This window comes from Anopheles merus, unplaced genomic scaffold (genome assembly GCF_017562075.2).
Source record: "Anopheles merus strain MAF unplaced genomic scaffold, AmerM5.1 LNR4000058, whole genome shotgun sequence".
NCBI classification, from domain to species: Eukaryota; Metazoa; Arthropoda; class Insecta; order Diptera; family Culicidae; genus Anopheles; species Anopheles merus.
The window spans coordinates 92,309-113,739 of NW_024427638.1; the positions used below are offsets into that span (position 1 = coordinate 92,309).

Here is a 21,431-nt window from a genome sequence, read left to right on the forward strand (position 1 = left end):
AGTGCAAGTGACAGCGATTTGCGAGGGCGCGCGAGGGCTCGCACGCCATACAAGTTCACTGCTCCAGAGCCCTCGCAATAAAGAGCTTGCGAGCCTTGGAAGTGTCATATGAGCGAGACAGCTGTATGTCAAGTGTATGGCTATCTCTTTCGGACAAGAAAAAAGCTCCGAAATGCAACGGTGTTGATGGACAAAATTTAAATGGCCAAAAAATTTGACCACACACACTCTCTCTCCCGGTGCCTTCCCCTGTCCTCTCCTCCTTCAGGCACCTTCCTCTTATTTGCACGCGCCGCTCGCTTGTGTGCTATAGATCATCAGCTGATACTGGTATATGGTAGGGTTGTAGTTGTATCTCTGAATTGGCGATTGGTTCATATATATGTAGTGTATTTGGTTTTACCTGTTACCTTGACGATGCGAGAGCCGATCAATTCTGGTGTTGAAGCATTATTTGCGCTTTGCTGGTGGTTGCCGTTCCGTGCCGTTTCTCATGTGACCATTTCATCGCCATGGCGATCAACGGTTATGAAGCCAATTTCAAACGAGCGAAAGTTAAGGAATAGTTCCGTACCGGATTTTTTTTATCATGTGTGATACTCCAATACTTATCTCGACCCGATGTAAGCTGGTTTTATCGGCCGTATGAGATAATGTATTCATGTGTTAAAAAATGTCGCAATTTTTTTCATTCCGGGTTTTCTCGAAAATTTACCCACAATTCTATACGATTTGACTATTTTAATTGATTCCTCATACAACGCATGGAAAGAGGTAAACTGGCTTCGCCAATTCATTTATCTCCGCTCCCAACCATTCATCACCCGAACCACCCATAATCTCATCATTCCATCCACATGCAACGACATTTCCCTCTTCTTTAATAGCAAAGGTTTCACCCGATGCTTCTACTAACTGCTTCTTTCCATTTTCCTTTTTCTTCTTCTTCTATTTGTCGTACCCATCTACCAGGTCATGCCAGCCAATGCAAGCTTTAGCGTTTTTTTAGTACCACACACCCGGCTGGTCAGTCCTTACTACGAGGGGACGGTCTATATGAGGCTTGATCCCATGACGGGCATGATATTATCATCCTTTGTTTTATGGTTTGCAACTTATTACTTATTTATTTTACCAATTAAATATTACATAAAATAGACGCGTTTACAAGACACGCACTGTACAAGATAAAACGGGACGAGCACGCGCTACGTCCGTCCGGGTCGGCGGATAAAAGATGAAGAGGCCGATCCCGAGCCCTTCATTCCCGAACTTAGTCGAGCAGCGCCGAGCTTAGCCGAACGCGTACGTCAAGCCCTTGTCACGTGGCGACAGGGTTGAGTAGCGGTGCTGCGCTCAGTTTTTCCCAACACTTTGTGTATCCTTTATTACAACCCTTAAATCTGAAATGCATCCAGATACCTTACCTGCCGTCTCCCCACAACAATAATACAAAATATGCGACAAAACGACACATAAACGTCGTTCAACAGTTCTTTGGTTTATTTCTTTTAAAACACGATTATTAAGCCACATACCTAGGGAAGAAGAAAAAGAAAGCCACATACAAAAACACACGTGGGAGGGGGGAGAGAACGGCCACTCTCGGTTCCGTATCAAGATCCTCACTGAGGACATCACGTGCTAACAGCGCCTCTTTCAACGGTGAGCCCTCAAGACCGTGATGCACATCAGTTTGAACGTGTTAGCAACTGATAATAAAACGTTCGAAACGGACTCTCTCACTCGCAGGTACCCATAATCTAACATCTGTTCAGTGGCGGATTTAACGGTACGCGGACTGAGCGGCCGCGGGGGGCCCCGTCAATGTAGGGGCCCCGTATATGGTAATTCCAGCATATAGAACAGTGTGTACAGTAGTCTCAACAAGAACTTCTGTGTTAGATAGGGGCCCCACGGATGAAGGGACTCATAAACTATAAAGATCCAGTAGAGGGATCCTGAGCACCCCCACCCCCCACCCCTGTCAGTAAACCATTGAAGTGTGGTTGCTTCAAAACCTAATGCAACAACATACAATATGAACCCCCCCCCCCTCCCCCCCCCCTTGCTTGACACCAATCGGGGGCCTCCACTCCTTTTAACGCTTAGGGCTCCCAACACCCTACATCCGCCACTGCATCTGTTACACATTCTTTGATACACCATGAACAGCTTCCTATTGTCTGTCGTTGCGAACGACTATGGGCTGGATTGTTCAGTACCAGGGGTATGACATGGCCTACCCATCGCGGACAGGCGGGTATGGTACGCTACAAGCTAACAGATCCACTAGGTTAATCCAATGTAGTCCAATAGACTAGTAGCATCCTTGCTGTTGGGGTTTGTAAAACACAAGACGAGGCAAAGCGACATGCGCAATCGAAATCCAGACAAAATCAACTAGTGAACGTGCATACGAACCTTCTAACAAACTAAATATATGTCATCATGGTTATTCCCCCTTTAAAAATGCGTAGTGATTTATGAGAATATAAACTAGATTTATTTTTCTTAAACCTGCACATACAATTGGAGGCCCTAAGTAGTCACACAAATGTAGGTTTGGTTGAAGCGTCTAGCAGGGCAATGTTTTAAACTAGAGAAGGATTGGGTAGCAATTTTACTTACGAGCGGGGGGTGGGTTCCATTTTTTGAAGCCCCTTAAGACCACGGGGCCCCACGCGGCCGCTTAGTTTGGTTAGCGGTTATCCCGCCCCTTCACACACACGCGCATTTCGCTTTTTTTTATGCCTTAAAGCGTACTTAAGTGTTATCTTAACCCACTTGCGCACATCTACACGACATCACCATAATAGTGTTATCTTGTTATTTAAAATTTTTAATGTTAACACTTTGACGGTCGCGCACACCACTGAACACTAAGAACATCTTAGGCCGCTGGGGATGAATGTTTGTCGCCTTTTCGAGATTCATCAGCAGCCTGTTCGATACACCTGATGAAAGATAACACATTTGGTTTAGAGACAACAGATTTAGATGTAGCAATAGTGAATCTAGAAGGAACTCACTTGTGGGATTTTTTCTCCTGCCAGGAAATTTGACCACAATCAGTAGTGCGGTCTGTTCGGTCCTGTTGCTGCTGCAGGTATTGTGAGGCAGAGGATAATGATCCGAAGGGTTGAATTCCTGCCCCGAAAGTTGTGAACGAGCGCGCTCGACACCGTCCGGCGGCGCAATCGGGGCACCCGGTGCCGGCTGGGCTTCTAGCGTGTTGTGTTGGTAGAGCTCGCCTCGTCGCCGTACAGCTTTCGGGGGATCTTCTTGAACGGTTCCTCGTAAGCCCACGTTCCCGGATAGAGGAAAATTGGCTACAAAAAAAAGGAATTAACACCACGATTAGCATGCTAATCCCTAGCTTCGCCAAACAATCTTCTTCTTCTTACGTGCTCCACTTACAACTTACCGAATCATACACCACAACGCAACGCACAGTCGCAAACACCTGCGGCAGGCCCATATCGTTTCTGCGTTATATCTGCAAGCAGTGCTGCAAAATGTCACCATCAATATCACAAAAAAAAACTGAGTGAAACAAAAACCTTGTCAGCGTCACGTACTCAAATGCGATTATCACAAGTGAAATTCTCAAGTGGTTCTAACGAGTAATATGATTGGTGACAATTTGGGAATTAACTTTAATCAATCGCTTTTTAATGAAATTTTCTGGACCAGGAGCAGCACTGTAAAATATCACTGTTTCAGTCACCAACGCTCATGACTGAAACGAAGCTCAAGTCGACTCACGTACACAAGTGCGATGATCAGGCGCAAGATGAACATAGTCGTTGTGACGTGTGACCAGATTGGTGACATTGCAGCAAGCACCTCTTGGTCGGTCACTTTGACGTGACTTTGTTTGTCTGTGATCAATTTCGAAATGTCACTGATGCTATCACCAGCACTCATGATTGAAATGAAATTCATTTCCGTTTACGTACACATGTGCGATGATCAGAGGTAAGACGCACATGGTCGTTGTGGCGTCTGATCTGATTGGTGATATTTTGGTAACCAACTCCTGGTCAATCAGTTTGTCGTGATTTTTTGGTATTTTATTATCGCGATAGACTTAGAACATACGTGGCGCGGGCGAGTGGTGTTTTATTAACCATGTGCATATGATTATAAGCAGTAATCGGTTCTGCTAGCTGGTCAAATGATCCCGCATCCTACATATATTGCCAGACTCAGTTTGCTGATCCAAACGTTTATGTATGAACTCTCGTAAGCAGTGCACATGCTAGGATTACCGCTTCATAATGTATTTATTAATTACTCTAGAAAAACACTTTAGACCCACAAACAGCCGGCACCGGAATTTGAGGCAATTTGGAAGAAGGGAAGGAAGAGTCAGTACGACTTTTAGCGGACATTGCCTAAGTTTCTTGTCCAGATGACCAATTTTACGCTGTTCGATGGTAAGGGGAATCCTATGTTAATGGTGATCTCCGGAGGCGGATACACAGGCTGTTGTTGGTGGCAGTGGATAGACGCTAAGTGTCAGCATGCCGTGCCCGTTAGAAAATCCGTACCCGTGCGCGGTGTCAATTGCGCCAAAGGTGGATTATGAAAGGTGCTGGAATTTGGTGACTTTGTCTAGAATTAGTGCTTTCGGATATGAAAATAGTAAAACCAGGATATAAAACAAAAACTATCTACCTTTTCATCCATCTATAAAACATCTTTTTATATTTGCACTATGGAGAAACTAACAAATTACACGCCTCGTATGCTAAGAATATCACCGATTCGATTAAAATTATTACACTAACAACACAGTGAATGAGGAGGTGCCGCTGAAGTGAGTTCACATCCGAGGAGCTCTGCTTGATCGTTTTCTAGCCGAAATCGAACGCCGACGCAAGTACTGGAAAACTGCCTACTTTATCTTTTTGAGTCGACCGGATTCTTAGGCCGGTTCCTTGGCCAGACACTTTACTTCGTTTTGCCAAAATTCTCGATCGGGTCGACCATGTAAAAGGCAATCTCTGTCAGTTGGTCGAGTTTGCCGTTCATGAGCATGGTGTAAACCTTGATAATGTTCTCTTTGTTCACCAGCTTGCCAGCATAGCATATAATATTTTTTTACTCGTATAACCTTTGTGTACATCAGTGTACTGAAAACAGCTAATTATTTTTTTCGTGTTTTTATCAAAAAAGATTATTTAAACAGTTGAAACTACTTTCTTAACACTTGTAAATATTTTAATTAAACAAATATGCATTCACTAAATTTATTAAATTGTCTTTTTTGGTAAAAACGCGAAAAGGATAATTGGGTGTTTGTAATACACTGATGTACTCAAAGGTTATACGTGTAAAAAAATATTCGACCGCATGTCCTCGGCGCGGAACAGTGTGTTCGAGAAATGTGCCGCAGATTCAGCATTGCATCCGATGAATTCAGGTATCATCAACGTTTTCAAGCATTGTACCGCATTCTTGGCATTGGCTAAAACAGATTCGGGAAGGGGTCCCGCGGTCTTGAGATAAAGTGTGAAACCCTGTAATATTAACATTTCAAGAGGCATATCAAGCGGAAAACGATTTGGTTTGTTATTCGAAGCTAGGAGATAAAATTGCAAACGGTTCGTGTTTCATACCATTTAACATATCAGCATGTCGAAGCACACGTAGAATGGTATCGAAGTAACGGCTTCATATTTGGAACCATGCACCAGCGTTGGATGCTAGTGTCATACTTAGCACTCATACTTAATTCATGGTAAGTTTTGCTTCTTTCTTTCACTCGATTGATTGATAAATATTATTATTTGCTATTTTTAGGAACGGTTTATTGTGACATCTATACGTATCGACGGACTGGACTAGACTGCCCCACTTTATTACAAATACAAGTTACACTTTAAACTCACATATACTAATACATATTACTCTTAAAATAAAACCTCACGCATACACTACATTCTCCCGGAATGTAATAAGCTCGAGCGAAGTTTTTCCAGCTTAGTTCGATTGCGTCTCAACAGCTTCTACCGTGTGATGTAGCTGTTTCTCCGAGTGTTGCCGGTTTCAAAGGATACCCGCTCGCTGTCGGATACTAACCAACGCTGGATGTATACAGGAGTGCATTGCCACGATTACGACGGTGCAGGCCATTTGACGTGCCGGCTGATTCTCTGACCGATCCAGTTTTGACTACCACATTTGCTCGCTTTGATGTCACCATGCTGTTGCATGCTATCATCGAAATAAGCATCTACTTGGCTGTGAATCCACTGGATTCGATATCGCGTAAAATGGACCCAAAACATTACCGACACTGAGCATTATAACATTTACCGTGGCGTGCAGCGGATCCTGTAGAACTACAGGACGCTCCAGGAAATAATTCCCATCCTGGCAATGAATGAGCTGTTCGTAGTGTTGCACATATTGCATTGTGCTAGCACTTTTCGCACAGTTTGGTCTACGAGAACGGTGCGCTTTTTGTGCTCTTAACGTGCTATGCGCTTTGAGTTTTTGAGCCCTGTCCGCTCTTTGAGCACTTAGGGTTTGGTCTCCATTTTTTCCACGTCCACGTAAAACTTTCCGCACAGTCGCGTACTTTAAGCGCTGTGTTGTAATGCGCGCATAATATGATGTGCTGTGCGCATGATGCGCCGTTTCTAGCGTTTCGAATTGCAGGCGTTTCAGGTCACAGAATTGTTCACGGGCTATGCCGGCAAGCTGGTGAACAAAGAGAACATTATCAAGGTTTACACCATGCTCATGAACGGCAAACTCGACCAACTGACAGAGATTGCCTTTTACATGGTCGGCCCGATCGAGAATTTTGGCAAAACGAAGTAAAGTGTCTGGCCAAGGAACCGGCCTAAGAATCCGGTCGACTCAAAAAGATAAAGTAGGCAGTTTTCCAGTACTTGCGTCGGCGTTCGATTTCGGCTAGAAAACGATCAAGCAGAGCTCCTCGGATGTGAACTCACTTCAGCGGCACCTCCTCATTCACTGTGTTGTTAGTGTAATAATTTTAATCGAATCGGTGATATTCTTAGCATACGAGGCGTGTAATTTGTTAGTTTCTCCATAGTGCAAATATAAAAAGATGTTTTATAGATGGATGAAAAGGTAGATAGTTTTTGTTTTATATCCTGGTTTTACTATTTTCATATCCGAAAGCACTAATTCTAGACAAAGTCACCAAATTCCAGCACCTTTCATAATCCACCTTTGGCGCAATTGACACCGCGCACGGGTACGGATTTTCTAACGGGCACGGCATGCTGACACTTAGCGTCTATCCACTGCCACCAACAACAGCCTGTGTATCCGCCTCCGGAGATCACCATTAACATAGGATTCCCCTTACCATCGAACAGCGTAAAATTGGTCATCTGGACAAGAAACTTAGGCAATGTCCGCTAAAAGTCGTACTGACTCTTCCTTCCCTTCTTCCAAATTGCCTCAAATTCCGGTGCCGGCTGTTTGTGGGTCTAAAGTGTTTTTCTAGAGTAATTAATAAATACATTATGAAGCGGTAATCCTTGCATGTGCACTGCTTACGAGAGTTCATACATAAACGTTTGGATCAGCAAACTGAGTCTGGCAATATATGTAGGATGCGGGATCATTTGACCAGCTAGCAGAACCGATTACTGCTTCTAATCATATGCACATGGTTAATAAAACACCACTCGCCCGCGCCACGTATGTTCTAAGTCTATCGCGATAATAAAATACCAAAAAATCACGACAAACTGATTGACCAGGAGTTGGTTACCAAAATATCACCAATCAGATCAGACGCCACAACGATCATGTGCGTCTTACCTCTGATCATCGCACATGTGTACGTAAACGGAAATGAATTTCATTTCAATCACGAGTGCTGGTGATAGCATCAGTGACATTTCGAAATAGATCACAGACAAACAAAGTCACGTCAAAGTGACCGACCAAGAGGTGCTTGCTGCAATGTCACCAATCTGGTCACACGTCACAACGACTATGTTCATCTTGCGCCTGATCATCGCACTTGTGTACGTGAGTCGACTTGAGCTTCGTTTCAGTCATGAGCGTTGGTGACTGAAACAGTGATATTTGGTAGCACTGTACACAGCCAGCAATAGTCATTATGATGCTTATGCGGGCATTATGCTAAGCTTGTCAGTCAGAGTATCGCGTTGGACTCAAGAATTCACATGTCGTGTTGAGCATGTCATGACGCACTTTTATTGACTATCAACAATGAGCATCAAGCTACCACGGATATGTTCATTGTTTTCGTTGGTGAAAATCTCGTGATACTCATGACATTTTGCAGCACTGTCTGCCAGTGAAAAGAGGCCATAGTCTATTAAAATAATGTTTCTTTATCATGATAATCGCTGGATAACACTTACCCGCTGTCTTGTGCTGTGTTGTTCACCACACCACTTTCCTACGCCGTTACATGCGTGTACCGCTTCCGATGGATCCAGCACGCATTGGGCAGGACTTCTACCACTTACTTTAGCTAAAATGGCACTTACTTACGTAAAATTAAGAACTTAATTATTAAAAAAAACTTACCGCACTTGATCAGCCAACAACACTGTTTACGTTTTTTTACACACACAACCTAATTTCTACAGTGACAGTAGCCGCCGAGCACCAACACAACGAAAGGTGTCAGACGAGACGTCAGACGATCTTGGGCGAGGGGTAGGAAGGAGATTGGTGGTGAGGGACGTGAAAGCTCAGCTCGACAGAATCGCTATAGGAGGAAGCGAGGCAACTAGACTAGACTAGAGAAATTAGAGCGAGAGGTACCTCACCAACCATCGCATTGTTTGCCGGGATGTTTACGTTTTTTGTTATTGTTGCGTTTTGACAGCTAGGGCTACGTTCATCCAGCACATTGTGTGCGTATTTTCACTGGGTGAAGCGTTAGCGTTGCGTTTGAATTGTCGATGTATTAGTGTTAGGTCCGTTAGACTAAGAACAAAATTGTCAACCATTGTCGTTAAAGGATTTGGAATATACTGACGCGTACGCCAAACGGTCACCTTTAAACCCTGAGCAATTTTCACTGCACTTTAACAGAAAATATCACAACGTAGGGCCGATCACGAACAGCACTAATTTGAGACATCGAATGTCACCGCGCGGCTACATGAGGTGAAATATACAGCGAAATGAACTATTTGACAGGTGAAATATCTGACGGATAAAGCATCACAGCAACCAGCTGATGTGCAATGTAAACAAATAACGTGCACAAAATCGTAATTAAATCCATTAAATAGTTTCAATATAGAGTACTTCGTTAATTTTCAGTCAACAGTTAATAATTTCTTCCAATTAGGGAATGTTCTGCTTGAGAAGATATTATTTTAAATAGAATTTCGAAAGCGGATGTGTGTCTCCCCCAACCCTTTAGCTATACCTGTCAGATATTTCACCTGTCAAATAGTTCATTTCGCTGTATATTTCACCTCATGTAGCCGCGCGGTCAAATGCAAAATAAATTTCCTTTTGGTTGAATATTAAAAACCATTTCAAAAGGTATAAAATTGTAATATTCAATTGAAATCAGATCAAATAACTAATTTAGTGGCTAAAACCTACCACTTCATGCAAAATTATACGAAAATTAGCTATAATTTGACTGAAATCCTCGAAAATCGACTTACGCTAACATTTGAGATACGCTATTGCCTCCGGTCCGCATTGATAGCGTATATCGGGGAGTACATGTACAATGATACAAAGAGCGGACGAGAGGAGAACGCTTGCGTGAACGATTAGTGTAGCAAGGGAAATTGGACAAGTCCCAGAAAAGCGAGACGCAAGAGTTTCTCTCAGCGATGGAAAGGGATGAGCTAAATGAAACATGCGAATCGTTGATGCGACACAGCCAAGTCGCAAGCAAATACAGACCAACACCCAGAAGAGCGAGGCAGAATGAAAAATTTTGTGAATGTTAGAATGAGAAAAATGATAGATACACATAAAAATCGCGCGATAATGCCGGTTGGGGAATGAGAAAAATGATAGATACACATAAAAATCGCGCGATAATGCCGGTTGGGCACTATCTCCTGCCCGATGCATACGCTGCAGGGGGAAGGATGCACTCTACAATAGAAAAAAAAAACACCGGCATGAACCAGCGGCGGATCTACCGGTAGGCGGACTAGGCGGTCGCCGAAGATCTCTAGTATGTAGTATGGCGTATGTTTACAAGTGGACAGAGTATTAGCGACAAGGGCCCGCGGAAAGATGGTCGTTGGGGCCCCGTGGCTGGAGAATCATTTGCCCCCCCCCCTCCCCCCTCATCATTCCTCAAGCAGTTTAATACATGAATTAGTTGAAAAAAGCATATTTTTTCGAAAACCGTTTGTTTACCTCCTGATGAGTACGATCCAAGCTGCAGTCCAAGGGGCACGAAAGTGACAGCTCTATAGTATAACCGAACATGTCAACGCCTACTTCCGAACAATTCTATATCTCGCTGAAAGAGTCTATTATATGCCTGAACGAATTTACAACTCGCTGAACATGTCTATATAATCCTCGAAAACCCTGTATGTGTGCCGTCGAACACTGAACGGAACGTTCGAACGTGTTCGGTGTAGTCAGTTTCTTCCAAAAGTCCTGGTCGTTCTTTTTGTTAAGAACCTCGTTCATTCGTGCACTTTACCGAACTGTTCGAACGGTGCGATTCTGGTTCATTTTACACATGCCTAGTTCACTCTATCATGTCGCGATTCCCCACCCCGCCCGGCGCTTTGGATGAGGATGCGATACAAGAAAGCTGAACCAGCCGTCCTACCGTTACGGTAGCCGTAATCGATCATGCGGGGAGGGGGGGGGGGGAGTTGTCGGGGGGGGGGGGGGAGTGCGTGCTTGCGTTCGCGCTTTCGTGGGTGCGTGCTGGCGTTCGCGCTTTCGCCTTGGAATGAGTTCGGATCGGTAGGTCCATGTTTTGGTCTATTGCATTCCGTTGATTTGTCGCGCCACCGCGGCAGACCCGGCAGCAACAAAGACAAGAGAAACTCTTCCCCGGGTGTGGACTGTTATGCTAAGTTCTTTTCTTATTATTTTATTATTATTATTATTATTATTATTTATTATTATTATTATTATTATTATTATTATTATTATTATTATTATTATTATTACTATATTATTATTATTATTATTATTATTATTATTATTATTATTATTATTATTATTATTATTATTATTATTATTATTACCCAACTGACATTTTATAGCACGAATAATCGGGAATTCGAGCATATTCCCTTAAACTGGAGCCTTAAACTTCCCTTAAACTGCACCAGTTTAAGGGAATTTAGAAAAAGTCCTTTAAAATCAAATGTGGTGCGACTTTTTCGATATTTTCTTCTAGATTCGCTCGAAAACGATGTTTCCTATCGTTATAGTTGGTCATGTACCCAATTTATTCCTAAATAATATCAATTTTTATAGAATAACGTCAGACAAAATTAGCTTTTGTTTTTCATAAAAAAAAACCATAGCTATGAATGAAAAATGAGCTCGACGGCATCGTCCATCGATAGAAGAACGTCTAATTTACGATCACACCAAATCTTGGCGCTTTCAACACACTTGATCACACACAAATCCAAAATTTCAGGCGTATCGAGTACTAATCGAGCAGATATGGTAAAACAATTTCGAGCAAATGTCACTTGGGTATTATTATTATTAATATTATTGTCATTATGGCCTACGCGATCATACCGGCCTTTTTAGGACTTGAGTACCACGTAGCCGGATAGTCAGCTCTTGCTACGGCGGACGGTTTATACGCGGTTAGAACCCATGACGGGCATGCAGATGTGCGGAATGATGGTGGGCCCGCTCCTATCCAGCGTGCAACTTGCATACTGCCACACTGTCTCCTGCGCAATGCATACGGTGCAGGTAGGGGGAAGGATGCACCTCCACGATAAAAAAATACCGTCATGAACCAGCGGCGGATCTAACGGTAGGCGGACTAGTAGTATGCCGTAGTATGCCCTATGCCGTAGTATGCCGTATGCCGTAGTATGCCGTATGCCGGGCCCCTTGAAAGATAGTCGTTGGGGCCCCGTGACTGGAAAATCATTTGCACCCCCTCATACCTGCAACAATTTTAGGCCCTGACCGATGATCGTAGGGTCCCCATGGCCACCGATGGATCATAACATTCCGGAAGAGCATACATTCGGCGACAGTTTTCCAAACACACACACACACACACACACACACACACACACACACACACACACACACACACACATGCGCGGGGTGCTATTATTTAAGAATAAATTGGGTACATGACCAACTATAACGATAGGAAACATCGTTTTCGAGCGAATCTAGAAGAAAATATCGAAAAAGTCGCACCACATTTGATTTTAAAGGACTTTTTCTAAATTCCCTTAAACTGGTGCAGTTTAAGGGAAGTTTAAGGCTCCAGTTTAAGGCTCCAGTTTAAGGGAATATGCTCGATTTCCTGATTATTCGTGCTATAAAATGTCAGTTGCGTAATAATAATAATAACAATAATAATAATAATAATAATAATAATAAGAAAAAGAACTTAGCATAACAGTCCACACCCGGGGAAGAGTTTCTCTTGTCTTTGTTGCTGCCGGGTCTGCCGCGGTGGCGCGACAAATCAACGGAATGCAATAGACCAAAACATGGACACACACACACACACACACACACACACACACACACACACACACACATGCGCTGGGTGCTATGTTGGTGGTCTGTGGAGGAACTAGGGAGGACCAAAGTATGGCCGAAAGGACGATCTCCGCATCCTGAGCTGCAGGGAGGACAAAATGAATATGAAGGGGAAAGAAGGGGGAAATAAACATGTGTTAGGTGCTTGGCGCACGGGAAAGAGAGGCTCCGAGGAGCAGTAAAAGTCCTCCCTCATAGACCTCTCGCGGGGCAAGAGAGAAGGGAGTGGGCGAGGACAGGGTTAATGTTAAGGTGTAAACCAATAAAAACAATAAAACCTGTCCGTGATCTAAAAAAACACCCATGCCGGTTTCACAATCAGCTTGCGTTCTTGAAGCTGGCGGAACGGAAAATTGATGAAAATCAGCGCCGGGATGTACGTGTAAATGCGAATTAGGGTTCAGCGCGTTGCACAGCAAACCCTCCAGCGTGTGCTAGCGATTCCTTAGTCATTGTTACATGGCAGCGTTTGAACTCATTGCGCTTTGTTGGTTTGATTTGTGAAAATTAAACTTCTTCGCCGCAATGTTTGTCAACGGCTTTTTAAGCGCCACCACAGCTCGCGAGCATTGACCACAAGCGAGAAAGAGATAGCGCTATGGAGGGAAAAAGCACGGACGACAACTGACAGCGATTGGCCGTCTGACGCACTAACACATCCCAACCATCGGCAGCGCGCTCAGGCGAGGGGTATGAGGCGGAGCCAGGGACGGGTAGCTCGACGAGCTGCTTGACAAATTTCCCTACTAGCAATGAGAATGAAAAAGTGTGCGACTTTCAGGCGAGGGGTATGTAGAAGCATGGGGAGACGGTTGGAAATACGCGGAATTACGCGGAGGCGCGAGCGTGTTTTGGTTTCTACACAGTTTTTGCACTCACACAATTACACATGTGTGAATGTGTGCGTTCACTTTCAGCCTACGCGCTCAGTTTGGGTTTCTCGCAGCGGCATGCGGCTATCCCCAAGTAGCAGAGCCGAAGTTGTTGAGAGATTTTTCTGTGTGCCAAAGCGAGAGGTCCAGTCTTCTATTTCTAGATTTTGGACGGAAAACCGCCGCCCGTGTAGAGGTGTGTGCGTGTGACGAAAAATGATGGAGGAAAAAGGGGGTAGCGGGGTCTGAAGTCTTTCGTTCGTCACGCACACATGCATCTACCAGCGGATTGCGCTGGACCGAGTCCACCCATCTCTCTCGATCAACCATGATTTTTCTGCTATCGCTCTCATCCGGGTGTTTAGCATCTTCAGTTTGTCCAGAACTTTCCCTATGGAAGGATGTACTGAAGTGATGTGCGATTTCTTGTGCGACGTACTTTGCTCTTTACGTTTTGTGCCGTGTTCCTTCTTCTTCAGTTATGGAATGATTTATCCTAGCAAATTGTTGAGGTAAGTTTCTTGCTGTGTGCTTGTGCAGGTACATTCAACTAACCCTTGGCGTCTAAAAAGTTACAGGTGTGTGCGCTATTTATCACCTGCTAGCCTCGTCAACAATGTTCAAAAAGAGCGACGGAAAGAAAACGTTTTTCAGTTTTAAAATATTAAGGTAAGTGTTGATCTAATCATATGTGCAAAACTCTCCATAGTAATACATACTACGTACATAAATTATTGGTTCATTTTTGGACAGCGTTCAGCACAACACTGCCACAAACCAACGCACTGGATTACGCCAAGAACATGTCGAAAGGCGCGCAGCCCAGCGTCATTACTTAACAGAAGCCGGTTCAAAACGCGCAGCTCCTGTTCATGACGTCATCACTAAACTGAAGCCAGTGGAACACGCGCAGCACGGATGGTACCCCGAGCGCGGTAGGAGGAAGGAAGAACAAGAGGAGGAGAACGGTAAATTTGGAACGGGGAAAGCGTTCTGCCGTCTACACAGCGGGAGTATGCCGAAACACATGTGGGAAGGGAGAGAGATATTATTTTATAAACAGCATGCGAATGTGTGCATAAAGCAAATGTGAACAGCCTCATCATTTCTATAAGTAAACCGAAAAAGGGGGTGGAGCAAACACATTGGTATGCGTGAGTGGCTGACGAAACCAGAACGTTTAGATGTGTGCGTGACGGATGGTTTGGGCGCCTGAGGCGAAGCTCTCGACAAGACTGCAAACGAGAGCTTTGTGGAGAGCTTTGTAGGGAGCTCAGCTTACACAGGCCGCCGTCGGTTTTTGCGTCCTTGGGTCGGTGTCTCGCTCGCACTAGTGCAGCGAGTGTTCCTCTGTGCGCTCCTTTTCTTGCCACCACACGAAATCGTCAGTTCAGCTCAAGCTTTCGCCGAGAAAGGCCGCGCGCGTGTTAGCCTAAGTCCCGGGCGATCGAAGATTCGCTAAGTGTTGAAGTGTTGTGCACATTGAAATGAAGCTGCGCTTTTCTTTCACCATTTATCTTAAATGTGTGATTTGCGCTACTTTATTTCAATATTTGTTTACTGCATTGAACAGCAACAACGGTATTCATGCAGTTAGACGGCTATTTTGAATAAGACGACTTTTTAAATATAAATAATGTGTGTGATTTTGTGGCAAGATTGTGTGAAGCTATGTGCGAAAATGCCCCTTTATTTGCAATAAAAGTAATAAAATATAAACCAAGTTTAATGTGTTCAAGTTTTGTTTTGATTCGGGTGCACCAAATCCGAATGAAGGGAAGCGCACAGCGTGCTACGAAAGAAACAAGTGGGAGGGGGTGTCAGTCCAGCGCAGCGCAATTCGCTGGAATCAAGTGGGAGGGGGTACCAGCTCAGCGCAGCGCAAGCCGAAAGAAACGGGGAGGAAGGGGTATGATAAAACAGCGCGAGCGAGCGTTCTTTACAGCGAGAGCGCCTCGTGTATTTTAAAGGCAAGCAAGAGAGCGCATTCTCTCCGTGGTAGCGCTCCATCCGCCATTTTTAATTTCGAGCCCAAAACAACGGACTTCGGATCCGATCTTGGGCCGGGCCCCCACCGCTTGTTTCTACCTACCCCTCGCCTGAAAATTTCGTTCTCTTTGTCTGTCGGGTTGCCATTGGAGAGAAAAGAAAGACATGAGAAAATTCTCCGAACGCCATGATTTCGCCTGTCGCTTTGCACAGCGGGAAGCGTGGAAGCTTCACTGGTTAGGTATCCCACAATCAGATGGTGCTACCAGCTTTTTGCTATTTTTAGAATACATGAGTCGTTTGCTGTCTGCTAAACGATGTCTTTCTATATTCCATTTAGGTTGAGAGCTTGAGTTGTTTAGAACCCTTTCAGTGGTCGTTTAGTCGATTTGTGGCACTTGGGTTAACTTAACCGTCATGTGTACAACCGCCTACCCGGGTAAGTCTTGCATCTTTATTCCAAAATTACTTTGAATTAAAAAATCGTATCGATTTCAAATTTTAAAAATGCCTCAGAAAAGATTTTTCTACCCATGTGCAAAATATAAAAAATATCAAATATGTTCAAATATTTTTTTAAGTTATTTAAGTATATATACCCTTCACATGTACAACCGCCTACCCGGGTAGGCCATACATTTTGTATGGAAGAATTATGTTTTTCATAGTTAAAAGCGTATATCTTTTGAATTACTTGTCAAATTTGAATAAAAATTGTCTCATAAGGTCACAATAATGTTTTATAACATATCGTTGTAAAATAAGAATTTTAAAAATCCTATCAATATTTGTTTCAATCAAAAATGTTACCTCTTTTCCAATGTAAATTGGGAGGTATATTCCGTGGTAGCACCGCTACTGATTTCGTTAAGCGTTGTCGAGAAGGCAATCGTATTCGCCCAAAGCTTCACCCGGGAGAATCTTAACACCAAACAGAGAAACGCACTCATCAAATGCTGGTGTAAGACTGATTTATTATAATTATTTCCTCCTTTTATAATCTAAATTACAAGCTATCATAGCCTACTAAGAACAAAATATAAATTATTTAATTATAAATTCAAACAGCCACCTTCGATGTGGTCGCTGCGCAACACATTCATACTTTTGGCATAATGTTACTGCCGAATAGGGATGGGTGTTTTGAAGCGCACCACAGTTCCGGAGCTGGCTCCGTACAAACAGCCCCGGAGCCGGCGACGAATCAAAGGCTCCGGATCAACGGCTCTGGACTAACGTTCATTGTATGATAGCCTAAAAACGAATCTATCTTCTCGCAAGTGTAGAAGCTAACACCCGATGTGATTGTGTGATTGTTGAACAATGTTCAACACTTATCAATTTTTTTATAGATTCCTTTCAACATTATTTACTCACCTATTTATGGATCTTCCCGATTGATACTTTATTCAAAATGATTTTTTTGGTGCAATCTGTAAAAACCGGCTTCAGAGCCATGAGTGCGGAGTCGTTGGTGCGGAGCCGGTTCCAAAGCAGCTGGAGTAGAGTCAGCTTCCGAGCCGTACGGTACGGAGCCGACTCCATTGGATTGGAGTGGAGGAGGTTCCGAAGTTGTCTGAAGCCGGTCGGAGCCGGTTTTTAATAAACATAATGAGCATATTTTAACTTTTGAACTGAACTTTTGAACTTTTTCTGAGAACTTTTGAAAGAAACGTAAGTAAAACTTAGAAAAGACTAATCATCCACATAAAACATGCGGCCTGGCCAGTATGGTGGTGGAGTTAGAACATATTTTTGATATAAAAAAATTTCGATAGGATTTTCAAAATTCTAATTTTACTACGATGTGTTATAAAACATTATTATGAACCTTTAAGACAGTTTTCATTCAAATCTTACTAGAAATTCAAAAGATATACTCTTTTAACCACAAAAAACATCATTGTTTCATACAAAATGTATGGCCTACCCGGGTAGGCGGTTGTCCGATTACGTAAAGTTTTTTGGTCGTACACAAGACGGTTAAGACCGCCTCTCAACTGTAGCGTTATTCATTCCCCGTGTTCGATTGGTGTCTATCCACTGCCTAGAACAGTAGCAATTACAGCCAGCACCTGAGAGATCAGCGTGGACATCTTCTCATAAAAGAACAGTAGTCTTGAAAATACACTTTTGCCAGCGTTCTTTCCGCGTCGCGCTGCTGCAGTGCTACATTTGTCGGTAAACTCATATGCCGTTGCCGACTAAGGGTTGGGTCAAACAATGAATATGTAGTTTTTAAAAATATCAGTACTGATCCGGGAACTGAAGGAACTAAGATGGCTGGGAATGAGTTTTTGGTGATAATGTTAGAAACATTTTCATGCCAATCACGGACCGAATATTTGGATATCGAAGATCCAAAAACTCGTTGAAAAAATATCACCAACCCGATCACACGCACACTGACAATACCAGTTCTCCTCTGACAATGGGGCCCTTTCCGTTTTAAGTTCGTAGGCTGAAATTTCAGCCTGTCAGCTGTTTGCATTGTATAGCAGTTTTTGAGCAGCTATCTAAGTGAGTATAATATACAGGTGGGCTTATCCCAAGGTGTATGAATTTAGAACACTGATTTTATAGCTTCTGCTTCTGAATGAAGATTTAAGAGTGTTTTGTGTATTCGTCAAGCCTCCAGAAAGCTCGTTGGAGCAAAAGTTTTCACTCGTTCTGTCAAAAAGTGATGTTCAAAATTGGTTACAAAATAATGCTATGAGACCACCTGGACTACATACACTTTGATTCTAGATGCCATCACCTGATTTCTTTAATGCACCTTGGGATAAATGTAAACAACACCGTCTTTTCGAGCAGGTACTTGAAACTAATTCTAGCTTTGTGGCTAGAATAATCTAGACTGAAAATTGCAGGCTAGTTTTTTGTGTGGTTTTGTATGGAGTGTTTACATGATTTCAGCCTCCAACTGTCAAACTCCATACAAAAAACTAACTAGAATCGTGAAGGCCCCCAATCGCAGAGAAATACGTGTTCTAATATGGATAGTGTATCAATCATGAGTTTGGATGGAAATATCAGTGATATTTGGCAGCACTGCTCACTGTCAGAAAACATCATGATATAGTGAGTGACAATGAGTTCGTCGACAAAATCTCACGCTAAGTTATGTGGATCTCTCGTTCGACCATCACAAGTGAGTACGTGATAGTGATATGAATTTTGTTTCAGTCAGGATTTTTCTTACATTGATAGTGACATTTTGCAGCACTGGCCGCAGGTAAAACAAACATACAGCATATACAGTGTATGATGTAGAACCACCAGCAACCCAAGGACGCAAAAACTGACGGCGGCCTGTGTAATCTGAGCTCTCTACAAAGCTCTCCACAAAGGTCTCGTTTGCAGGCTTGTCGAGAGCTTCGCCTCAGGCGCCCGAACCATCCGTCACGCACACATCTAAACGTTCTGGTTTCGTCAGCCGCTCACGCATACCAATGTGTTTGCTCCTCCCCCTTTTTCGGATTACGTCCCAAGGACGCAAAAACCGACGGCGGCCTGTGTAATCTGAGTTCTCTACAAAGCTCTCTACGAAGCTCTCGTTTGCAGGCTTGTCGAGAGCATCGCTAAAGGCGCCCGAACCATCCGTCACGCACACATCTAAACGTTCTGGTTTCGTCAGCCGCTCACGCATACCAATGTGTTTGCTCCACCCCCTTTTTCGGTTTACTTATAGAAATGATGAGGCTGTTCACATTTGCTTTATGCACACATTCGCATGCTGTTTATAAAATAATATCTCTCTCCCTTCCCACATGTGTTTCGGCATACTTCCGTTGTGTAGAAGGCAGAACGCTTTCCCCCTTCAAAATTTACCGTTCTTCCTTCCTCCTACCGGGCTCAGAGTACCATCTGTGCTGCGCGTGTCCAGCTGGCTTCTGTTAAGTAATGACGTCCTCACCGAGGGCTGAATGAAGCTATAATAAATGTAAGTAGTATGTATTACTATGGAGGGTTTAGCGCATAGGATTAGATCAAAATTGACGTTAATATTTTAAAACTGGAAAACGTTTTCTTTCCGTCGCTCACTTTGAACATTGTTGACGAGGCCAGCATGTAGTCTTTGATAAATAGCGCACACACCTGTAAATTTTTAGACGCCAAGGGTTAGTTGAATGTACCTGTACAACAACACATGTGGGCAAGAAACTTACCTCAACAATTTGCTAGGATAAATCATTCCATAACTGAAGAAGAAGGAACACGGCCCAAAACGTAGACGAGCAAAGTACGTCGCACAAGAAATCGCACCTCACTTCAGTACAGTCTATTCCCGAGTTACACGGTTCTCGACTTACGCGGATTCGGAGTTACGCGGTTTTCAAAATTTGAAAGGTTAAATGTCAAATCAGTACAATTTGCTTCAAGTTCGGTAAAAATTGCATTTTTTCCAACAAATTGAAACCGCTTAAAAGCCAGAAATGTAAGAATTTTCTGCACGAATCTTATTAAATAAATGATAAAGTGTATAAAAATACTAAATTAAATCAATAACTACGGGTAATCAATAGTATTTCAGTCAAAAAACGTAAAATTTGACTTACGCGGATATTCGAGTTACGCGGATTCGTCGGGAACGCAGAAACCGCGTAACTCGGGAACAGACTGTACATCCTTCCACAGGGAAAGTTCTGGACAAACTGAAGATGCTAAACACCCGGATGAGAGCGATAGCAGAAAAATCATGGTTGATCGAGAGAGATGGGTGGACTCGGTCCAGCGCAATCCGCTGGTAGATGCATGCCCAAGGACGCAAAAACCGACGGCGGCCTGTGTAAGCTGAGCTCCCTACAAAGCTCTCCACAAAGCTCTCGTTTGCAGTCTTGTCGAGAGCTTCGCCTCAGGCGCCCAAACCATCCGTCACGCACACATCTAAACGTTCTGGTTTCGTCAGCCACTCACGCATACCAATGTGTTTGCTCCACCCCCTTTTTCGGTTTACTTATAGAAATGATGAGGCTGTTCACATTTGCTTTATGCACACATTCGCATGCTGTTTATAAAATAATATCTCTCTCCCTTCCCACATGTGTTTCGGCATACTCCCGCTGTGTAGACGGCAGAACGCTTTCCCCGTTCCAAATTTACCGTTCATCCTCCTCTTGTTCTTCCTTCCTCCTACCGCGCTCGGGGTACCATCCGTGCTGCGCGTGTTCCACTGGCTTCAGTTTAGTGATGACGTCATGAACAGGAGCTGCGCGTTTTGAACCGGCTTCTGTTAAGTAATGACGCTGGGCTGCGCGCCTTTCGACATGTTCTTGGCGTAATCCAGTGCGTTGGTTTGTGGCAGTGTTGTGCTGAACGCTGTCCAAAAATGAACCAATAATTTATGTACGTAGTATGTATTACTATGGAGAGTTTTGCACATATGATTAGATCAACACTTACCTTAATATTTTAAAACTGAAAAACGTTTTCTTTCCGTCGCTCTTTTGAACATTGTTGACGAGGCTAGCAGGTGATAAATAGCGCACACACCTGTAACTTTTTAGACGCCAAGGGTTAGTTGAATGTACCTGCACAAGCACACAGCAAGAACTTACCTCAACAATTTGCTAGGATAAATCATTCCATAACTGAAGAAGAAGGAACACGGCACAAAACGTAAAGAGCAAAGTACGTCGCACAAGAAATCGCACATCACTTCAGTACATCCTTCCATAGGGAAAATTCTGGACAGACTGAGGATGCCTCACACTCGGATGAGAGCGATAGCAGAAAAATCATGGTGGATCGAGAGAGATGGGTAGACTCGGTCCAGCGATATCCGCTGGTAAATGCATGTGTGCGTGACGAACGAAAGACTTCAGACCCCGC

General features: G+C 43.6%; 1 protein-coding gene and 1 long non-coding RNA gene across 2 annotated transcripts; both read right to left on the reverse strand.

Moving 5' to 3' along the window:
- Positions 1-2,547: 2,547 nt before the first annotated feature.
- Positions 2,548-8,593, reverse strand: LOC121601300. Its single transcript, XM_041930135.1, has 4 exons — positions 8,557-8,593; positions 3,428-3,546; positions 3,033-3,332; positions 2,548-2,957 (listed from the first exon to the last, which is right to left on the reverse strand). The coding sequence occupies exons 2-4, from the start codon at positions 3,526-3,528 to the stop codon at positions 2,894-2,896; spliced, it is 465 nt and encodes a 154-aa protein (XP_041786069.1). The 5' UTR covers positions 3,529-3,546; positions 8,557-8,593; the 3' UTR covers positions 2,548-2,893.
- A 10,723-nt stretch (positions 8,594-19,316) lies between these two features.
- On the reverse strand, positions 19,317-21,186 carry LOC121601301. The gene is made up of 3 exons (XR_006006050.1): positions 21,158-21,186; positions 19,644-19,697; positions 19,317-19,531 (listed from the first exon to the last, which is right to left on the reverse strand). It is a non-coding gene; the product is annotated as an uncharacterized LOC121601301 (long non-coding RNA).
- Between the last annotated feature and the right edge of the window lie 245 nt (positions 21,187-21,431).